Below are 10,089 nucleotides of genomic sequence, written 5' to 3'. Positions count from 1 at the left end.
AATACAGGTTGTCAAAGCAGAAAGTGTGAGAAGTTGTGGGAGGGATCACGAAAATCGGTCCCATTTGGCTGGGCTAAATAGATTATTTAAGAATTTTGTAGAGATGGGGGTAGTGGAAGGACGGGGGTATGTGGAAGAGGGCGTAGTGTTGAGGGAGGTAGTGTTATGGGGAGGTGGACAATAAGGTTGTAAGGTAGTAATAAGGGAGGATGGGGTAGTTGATGAAGAAGGTTGTGGGGGTATAGTTGTTGAAGTTGAGCATGTTGGGAGTAGAAATGTCTCCTGGGGTGTTGATTAGGGTGGATACTGTACTAGTCGGCATTGAGGAGGGGGTATTAGTTGTAGTGTTCAGAGCCGTGGTCAAAGGAGAGCCTGGGGTCAGGGAATCGGGCGAGTTTGAATTGGTGGAGCTATTTGATGAAGAGGCAATTGCCTCTAATAATGGTATGGTTAATGGTTAATGGTTATTCATTGTTGGCCATGATAAGCCTGGAGTATGTTGGGGAGAGAAATGGTCCACCCCTCAGGGTCGCTTGAGGGGTAAGGGCTAGACAACTAAAGCAGGGGAATACCGTGCCCATGGCTCCCTCAGGCCGTTCAGGACTGGCACAAAGTCAGCCTTTCATCCTTTCAGCACGGCTCTCACACCTTAGGAAGTGGGTAGTAGAAGGGGTTGGTGAAGGGACAGAAACGAAAAAGTAGGAGGGGGGAAAAAAAGACCATGCAAAATTTGTTGAGTCGAGGGCTGAGTCCCAAGGTTGGGGAGTTCCCCATCATTGGGTCCCAGTCTCCGCCTCCTAAGCCCCCCCCCCCCCCCCCCCCACGACAACGGGCAAGGGATGGGGGGGGGGGGGGGTATGTTGTGCATAGGAAATGTAACAGATTCTGATTTTTGGAGTATAGAATGGGAACCGTTTCTAGCCCACTTACCTCAGACCCTGTTCTACAACAATTTTGTGGAAATGTTAAGTTTGATTGGGGGCGTTATGAAGTAGGATTACCCTGGAAGTCAGATGACTATAAGAAGAATCTTAGAAATAATGAGGGACTTGCAAGGAAAAGGCTAGGAGGATTAGAGCGTAATTTAGATAAGGACCCCCATCTTAAGAAAGAGTTCTGATGTGTTTACTGGTTATGAAAAAGAAGGAATAATTAAGGAAGTCCCTTCAAATAAGGTTTTAAGTTCTCAGCCTACATTTTATCTGCCTCATCATCCAGTTATCAAAGAAAGTAGTTCTTCAACTAAGTTTTTGATGCTTCTGCAGCTAGTTACAATGGCATTTCTTGAAGTGATTGTCTTGAGTCTGGTCCTTCACTTACCCCTGATCTTGGGAAAGTTTTGATTCGGTTCAGAAGGTGGAAGGTTGCACTGAATGCTGATATTACGAAAGCATTCTCACAGATTTTGTTCGGCAAAAAGACCGAGATGTTCATCACGTTCTATGGAAATGCATAGAATGACACCGCTTATAAAACTATAAGTAACGAGACAATTTTCAAAAATGTGTATTATGCTCTCAATGAGAATGAAGAAGAAATGTTAAAAATGTTTATAAAAAAATATTTAGGGATATTTAATACAACATATTTTCACAATTTATTGATTAGTCAATTATTTCAAAATTGTTAAGAGAGACATACTAAATATACTAGAAATTACATTAATAAAGAACAGCAATTTTGCTTGGGTTAAGCCTCGTGGAAGGTAATAATCTCAACGAGAATATCAATCACAGCCCTTATGATAAGTGGAGAAAAGCCATGAGTGATTAAGCTGAGATTAGTGTCCCGGGATTCTATCTCTCTTAATATATCTTGTAACAATTCCCTGAAAAGAAAGAAAAAATTGTGAGATTAACCAAGTACTTACCAATGAATGAAGGTTAATCGAAATTTCCCTTATAGAAGATATTCTGCCAGTTGTTCCATGAATCAGTCTTTAGCGTGTAGTTTTGAGACTGCATGATGCAGTCAGATGCTTGTGAAATTACAATTAAAATTCATACTTTGGTAAGTGCTTGCTTAATCTTAAAATTTCACATTGCTCCTTTGAATGTATCCCTTACCGATGAGAGCCTTTTGAGTGGTTAATCAAAACTACCACAAACCTCTATATTATGGAGGAAGATATGCAGAAAAAAATAAACCTTTTAATGGTTAACTTTTACATGGAACATAAAAGTCACAGTGCAACAAAAAATAATTATATTTAGCTAATACAGTATCAGAGTACTGTAACTTCTTTACAGGTTTTTGGTTATTGTAAAAGTAAATTTCTTTGACCATCCTATCGTCTTCATGATGGTTGACAATAGTTAATGATTAGAAGAAATAAATGTGCTAGACATCAAAGGTCATATGGTAAAATATTGTGGTGAAAAACGTGGAAATTAATTAGCGATTACAATAAGATGTGTTACATGTCAAAAAATGTAGAATGCGGTATGATAAATGGTGGTGAAAAGGGTATAGAGGGTGAGCAAATGGAATATGGTGCGGATTTCTAAAGGTGGAAAGTTTTAAAGGTATAAGGTGATTAGATAAACGGAGAGTATGTGTCTGTGGAAGGAAGAGTCACATTGTATGAGGAAAATAGCAAGAGAGCCATTATGAAACAATCAAAGGGAAATACAGGTAGAAATGGTTGTTTCACATGTATTTGTATGGTTAATGGTTAAAAGCAAAATAAATGTGCTAGACATCTAAGGTCATGTAGCACTATAGTAAATGGTAGTGAAGGGTGGTTGAGTTAGTGATTAGTTGTCAAAGTTGGGTAAAGGAATTGACGAGTAAATGGGTTAAGGTCGGGTAAGGTAATGTTTAAGGGTTAGATAAAGTGAAGGATGTATATGCATTTAAGGAATGAAAACAGGTTGTCAAAGCAGAAAGTGTGAGAAGTTGTGGGAGGGATCACGAAAAATCGGTCCCATTTGGCTGGGCTAAATAGATTATTTAAGAATTTTGTAGAGATGGGGGTAGTAGAAGGACGGGGGCATGTGGAAGAGGGAGTAGTGTTGAGGGAGGTAGTGTTATGGGGAGGTGGACATAAGGGAGGATGGGGTAGTTGATGAAGAAGGTTGTGGGGGTATAGTTGTTGAAGTTGAGCATGTTGGGAGTAGAAATGTCTCCTGGGGTGTTGATTAGGGTGGATACTGTACTAGTCGGCATTGAGGAGGGGGTATTAGTTGTAGTGTTCAGAGCCGTGGTCAAAGGAGAGCCTGGGGTCAGGGAATCGGGCGAGTTTGAATTGGTGGAGCTATTTGATGAAGAGGCAAGCCTCATTGCCTCTAATAATGGTATGGTTAATGGTTAATGGTTAATGGTTAATGGTTATTCATTGTTGGCCATGATAAGCCTGGAGTATGTTGGGGAGAGAAACGGTCCACCCCTCAGGGTCGCTTGAGGGGTAAGGGCTAGACAACTAAAGCAGGGGAATACCGTGCCCATGGCTCCCTCAGGCCGTTCAGGACTGGCACAAAGTCAGCCTTTCATCCTTTCAGCACGGCTCTCACACCTTAGGAAGTGGATAGTAGAAGGGGTTGGTGAAGGGACAGAAACGAAAAAGTAGGAGGGGGGAAAAAAAGACAATGCAAAATTTGTTGAGTCCCATGGTTGGGGAGTTCCCCAGCATTGGGTCCCAGTCTCCGCCTCCTAAGCCCCCCCACGACAACAACGGGCAAGGGATTGGGGGGGTGATGTATTTGTATCATATCAGTAGATGAACTATGTTATGAACAATGACATATGTATTGCAACACTATTATTATTTTATACAGAAGCCAGTCGCACTGTGCTACAATAAGAGATGGATGATTATCAGTGCAGACCCTCGTGTACCTATCAATATATCACTAAAGGATTTACGTGAGTTTATCTAACCACATCTGATAGACATTTTGTGGACATCCCACACCCACATGGCGCAGTGAGCTTCTGCGAAAAGACAGTGAAGAAATTAACCGGTAGTTCGACCCAGCAATGCAGTTTTCATGTGTTAAGTGACTATTATGAAGTGCCTGAGTGACTTGTGGTGTTAGTGCAGTGCAGTGAATTCTTGTAGTGTTTTGTGACCAGGGAATACTGCTGTCATTTGGCAAAAGATATACTGCATACCACCCCACATCATGTCTGAAATTGCACCACACAGACGGAAAGAGGAAGCTCCATTCCCTTGTAACATTAAGCTCCAAGATTGGCCTACCGTGCCTTGCAGCTGGTCCCAGCTACCAGACACAGGTCGTTTGTCATAGTGTCTAAGAAGACGAAAGCAGAGGCTACACAAGAGGAAGTCATGCTGTCTCCTTCATCGACGTCACACCCAAAATCACAGCCAACTAATATATCCATGAATATATTGTCTCAAATAATGGAAATATGGCGGAAGAGAGGTAATAGGCGCATATACGTCAACAAGAGGACAAGGAACGACGACAAGGGGAAGCCAGACATAGACAAGAGGGAGCCAGGCAAAGACAAGAAGACAGATGTAGAAGAGAGGATGGCCAGGAGAGAAGGAAGGCTGAGGAACGACGATTCTTACTTCTGTTTGCTGCCCTCGCCACGTCACCAACTCCCCTGCAGACTGAAGATCCACAGCCTGCTGTCGCCATGGTCCTACCGATTTCGGCGACTTCAACTACCCCAGCACTAAAGGCTTCAGTCCAACCTCGCCCACCCATTGCCCAAGATGTTACATAGCAGTCATACAAATGATGGAGACAGCACTAGGATGATTATGCTGTTATGATTGACCTACATGGCCTGCATCAGTATAAGCAATTCGTGCTTATCTGCTGATATTAGACGAATGCTTGAGCACAGTTTAGGCATGTCTCTAACTTCAGATCTGCCTCTGACGGATGTTCTCCAGTGAATCCATGACTTCGTGGGAGACAAAAGGAACGAGGCAATGTAGGTCACTCTGTCAGCCATTGTCAGTCCACAAAGAAGAAAACGACATTGCTATCACAAGGGAATGTTCTCTCGGTTTCCCAAATTCACACAGCACAGCTAAAGTCTACGCAATTGAAACGGAATCCTGTGTAGGCCCTGCATCTGCAACAATTAGATTGTTAGTGTAGTCAGGGGAATCTTTAGCATATGTGAACTGCATACCTGACATAAGATCTGACATGACAGTGATGGGTGTTGACCTAGAGTCTCTAGGACTAACCACAGATGACCTGGACACCTCTACATACTTTGGATTGAATAATCCACACATGAAATGTACTGTCCTTGTATCCTTATATGCCAAAATGACACATGATACAATCACCATACAGGGTTGGATATAAGCGTTGCGCTCTATCACAACCTCCCTACACAGCCATACACAGCAGTTTCAAATTATCCCCAAGGGCTACCCATGACAAATCCATATCAGCCAGGTCCATGCCAGCAAAAGACGATCAGATCAGCCTGCACAGGTAGCGAGGACAGCTACAACTTCCAGAGCTATACTTGCTCACTATTCAGGGCCACTTCAGGAGGACAGATGCCGCCAAACAGCCCCACTTCTTCTTTCACAACGGTTCCCTTCAGATTTAACATGACCTCCACTCTTTGCATCCCCTGATGAGGCTATGATTTTCCTGCAAGAAATTTTAGATGTTCTCATTACAAAGGAAGACTTCCACCGGGGTACGAAGCTAAAAGAAATGTGTGGACCCCCTATACGGATCTTCGTGAAGGAAAATGCCAACCATTTGCTGTGCAAATGCCGTAAGTCATTTCCCATGCCTGGCGGGATGACGTAAAGAAAGAGTTGGATTCATTGGTGGGTTAGGGTATCATAACTCCTGCAGGTGATGAACCGTCCTTATGGTGTCACACATTAGTGGCTGTAGCTAAGCCTAAAGGTGGTGTCAGGATAACTGTTGACCTCACCAAATTCAACAGCCAAATACTCCGTTCAGCCTATCCATCACCGACGCCTCATGTTGCTGTACATCTTTTCGACCTAAAGGCAAGGTATTTTCTAATTTTCTACCTTGGATGCCTTATACAGATATTGGCAGATACCTTTAGAGGAGTAAAACCAACATTTAACAACTTTCATCACTCCTTATGGTCGCTTACACTTTTCCATAGAATGAGGACTATGCATCCCACCTAATGCGAGTACAGGAAGTTTTTATGAGATGCTGTGCACAGGGCATTACCATGAACACTGAAAAGTTTATGCTTGCAGCCCCAGTAGTGCCATTCTGTGGGTATATACAGGGAATGGAATTGTAGCTGATGAAAGGAAGGTCCATGCCATTACTGAATTCCCAAAGACAACACACCTGACAGATCTCCAATCTTTTATGGGCTTGGTGAACCAAATGGCCGAATTTACCCCTGCTTTTGCCGCATCTGCAGATGTTCTATACTCGCTCATGAGTCTCAAGCATGCTTTCATATGGACGCCAGACCATGATGCAGCATTGAGCCGCGTGAAGAAAGCCGCTTCACAACCACCTGTTCTCACCCATTTCCACCCAATGTTTAAGACAATACTTCAGATGGATGCTTCCCACCTGTATGGTGTAGCTTTTACTCTGTTGCAAGAATATAAGCCTGGAGAATGACTATTAGTGCAATATGGTTCCTGGTTTCTCGCAGATATGGAGACAAGATATGCCACTAGTGAGTTGGAATTAGTGGCAGTAGTATGGACTATGATGAAGTGCAAGTATAACCCGCTTGGTTTGCTCCACTTCACCCTGATGACAGGCCAAAGACCTCGGGTGCCCATAACTAACTCATATGCTACTAATAACCCCCAACACCAACGAGAAGATAGCAGATTACGTATTCACAGCTACATAGAGTAAAGGAAAGGAGCTGTCAATCCCAGACAACCTTTCCTGTGCTCCAGTGGACTCACTGTCCCCCAAAGATGTTGCTCTTAGTGATTACACTTCTGACTTACTGATATCTGTCGTCACACTGTATGCAGTATCAAGAACAACGCAGAAAAGTAACTTGGTGCCTCATAAGATGCGTACAGCAGCTCATAATGATTCTGTGTACATTAACCTCCTTGCCAAAATGACTCATCGTTTCCCTGCAAACCATGATGATTTGGACCCTGACCTACTCCCATATTGGAAGGAACATACCACAATCAGGACCTCATCCTTTTTGGATCCCACATTATAGTTCCTTCTACCATTCACCGAGAAGTGCTGGCTTGCCTGCATGACAGTCACTGTGGCATGGAGTACTTCTGCTGACAGGAGAAGCACCCAACAAAACCTTCGTGACCATGTCCACAAACTTTCAGTACAGCGGTAAAGTCTTTCCTTGTGTATGTTGAACAGTTCTCAGGATGGCTTGTGATGGCATGCAGTGGCACTGACACTATAGCTGCAGCCACCATCAGTTACTTCAGGAAATTCTTCTGTGACCTAGGAATCCCAGTTCAGCTATGCACTGATGGAGGACCTCAGTTTTTAAGTTGAAATTTTAACAATTTCCTGTGTTGATGGGGTGTTCGCCACAATACATCCTTTCCCTATTACCCACAGACTAATTGTCAGGCAGGAGCTGCATGGAAGGCAGTGAAACACCTAGTTGTGAAGGTTGCCCCTTCCGGTATCATTAATGAGGCTTTTGAGCTTGGATTCTCTGTAATACACCGAGTCAGGATGGCCCTTCCCCTGCACAAGTTTTGTTTGGCCAGCCACCCTCTACATTCCTGTGTTTCAGCCCACAACTTGTCTTTTGCACCAGAATGGAAAGCAAAGACAGAAGAGTGTGATTGCTGCACATCTGTGAGATCACAAGCTGCTAAGGTCTTGTACAATTTGCATGCCAGACCATTAAAGCCACTGCAAATTGGATCACGTGTCTGGATACAAGATCCTGTCTCCAGGCGATGGGATAAAGTAGCTTTAATCACTTGGGACTTGGGGACTTGGCCAGAGCCGTGACTACCTTCTCTGGACACCTTCAGGGCCAGTGTTTTGGAGAAATCGTCGGTTCCTACTGGTAGTACCCATTACACCCCGTGCACCTATGGTGGACAAAAGTTCCAGTGAAGATGTTCCCAGTCACCCAGACCGAGATTCTCCCTCGGATTTACGTGAGTTTATCTATCCATATCTAATAGGCATTTTGTGGACATCCCACAGCCACAATAAAAGTAAGAGAATAATCCAAAGAATGAGATAAGGGAACAGGGTAAGCTGGTGAAGTATTGGGAAGAATGTCAGGAGTGGAGGGATCCAGAGGACATTGTTGTGACATAAGGGAGTCATGTGAGCATCCGGGTGTAAGTGAAAACGATAATGAGGAAAGAAGAGGGAATACTGATGCTTTTTGAGAAATTGGAAGGAAGAGGGGTAGGGGGAACTTGAGATGGAAGGGGATGGATATCGGCAAAGTACTTACTTTGAATGTAGGTTGAATAGGAATAAAGGGATTGGAGGGTGGATGAGGGAGTGGAGCATTCTCTTGGGTCATGTTTAGGAAGTTTTGGATGTCTTCAAGAGTTTCTTGAAGGGGGAGGAGGGGGGGTAGGCACTGGGGAAGTAGTAGATATTGGAATATCTAGATTTAGACCGGAAAAGGAATTTGGGTTGATTCACAGTAGAGGGAAGATATATTGGGGGAGATGCTGAGAATTCTTGAGATGGGAGGGGATTTTCTACCTATTTGCATAGGTAGAAAGAAAAACCTTGTCGGCATGCTTCTTGCCTGGCCTCGCGTAGAAAAAGGCTTAATTTGAATCTGAGAACTGCAACCTCAGATTTGAGCTTTTAGGAAGGGCAGCTCCTATAAAATACATTATGGGACTCACTACAATTGGCACACGTGTGTTACTGAGCAGAGCAATTTGAATGGTCATGACCAGAATGGCACATAGAGTGAAGTGGGCTGTGGAGTGAGTTTTTGGCTGGGTGGCCAAACCACCAACCTTTCTGACAATGATGGGGAAGGGGTTTATAATGTCAGGCAGGACAGACACTCCATCAATATAAATATTATGGGAGAGGTCATGTCTATGGTGGCTAATCTTGGCAATATAGGACTTAGGTCAGCCTCTGGGAGGAATAGTATAGCAATGGACCACCACTGCATCACAATTGATGAGGCATGCAAACAAGTTTTCACAGTCTGACCAGTCCTTGTCATAAACAGGACAATCAGTCAGGGTATGTAATGCACAGAATGGATAGAGCTGGCAGCAATCAAAGGAGAGGCTGGTCAGGAAACCAATGAAATCAAATTTAGATAAACAAGTCTGAGAAAATGCCAATTTTCACTTTTTTATTGAAAAATAGAAAATGGTCTTACAGACCAATGAAATTTGGTAGGATGAAAGAGTACTTTATTATGCATCTTTATACAGAATTTTATTTAATTTGACCAAAGGGAATTGTAGGCGCAACGAAAAATCGATTTTTTAAAGTTAGGTTAACTCTAGCCTTCTCACGTTCCAGAGTTAACACTTAATTTTCTATATTACTTTTGCTGAGAAAATCTCTAAGTCATATAAACAAAACAACGTATTCCAGTTTGGAAATTCATTAATTTGTTTCAAAATTATAGCATGTTACATAACTGCAAAATAGAGAGAAAAAAAGGTTAAAAATTTGTTAAAAAAAAAAATAAGAAGATACGTAGTTCTATGCGCATACTGACGTTCTGTTTAGGGGAAAAAGCATTTTGAGATCGGACAAAAACTGTAAGCAGTGAGAAGTCTGAAATATGAAGAAAAAAAAAAAGTTTACGAGTAATCGACCTTCAAACTTTTTTTATTATTTTCTATTAATTTTCCATATTTTTTTTTGCTTGCTTACTGGCCACTTTTTACATAAGAAAAAGCCCAACCATTGCTCTATCTCTTGTTCTTTATTTTATTCAGATCGGATCAATAGTTATTGCACAGCATCACAAAATACAATATAATATAGCACTGAAGTCATCCTGCGCCGTAACTATGCAGTCCACGTGACCATAAAATAACTTTGCAATATCTACTTCTAAACTTGTTTTTCTGCCGTCAGGAGTCCTCTATACCTCGTAATACCCTCCACCTAGGTTCTCCCATTTTCATTTCTTAACCCCCCCTGACCGAAAATGGGAGGTAGGGAA

The 10,089-nt window shown here is 42.7% G+C and overlaps 1 protein-coding gene across 2 annotated transcripts in view; it reads right to left on the bottom strand.

The window, feature by feature from the left end:
- Positions 1 to 1,585: 1,585 nt before the first annotated feature.
- The window catches only part of LOC125036162 (transcription factor AP-2-delta-like), a 28,391-nt gene continuing 19,887 nt past the window's right edge, over positions 1,586 to 10,089 (bottom strand). For both annotated transcript variants that reach the window (XM_047628597.1, XM_047628596.1), the window contains exon 5: positions 1,586 to 1,828. In XM_047628597.1, coding sequence (XP_047484553.1) covers positions 1,690 to 1,828 — 139 coding nt within the window. In that variant the 3' untranslated portion in view covers positions 1,586 to 1,689. The remainder of the gene's footprint in view (positions 1,829 to 10,089) is intronic.

This window comes from Penaeus chinensis, chromosome 20, assembly GCF_019202785.1.
Source record: "Penaeus chinensis breed Huanghai No. 1 chromosome 20, ASM1920278v2, whole genome shotgun sequence".
In the NCBI taxonomy this organism is placed as follows: domain Eukaryota; kingdom Metazoa; phylum Arthropoda; class Malacostraca; order Decapoda; family Penaeidae; genus Penaeus; species Penaeus chinensis.
The sequence above is the reverse complement of the archived record's forward strand: the minus strand, read 5'-3'. Positions and strand labels throughout refer to the sequence as shown.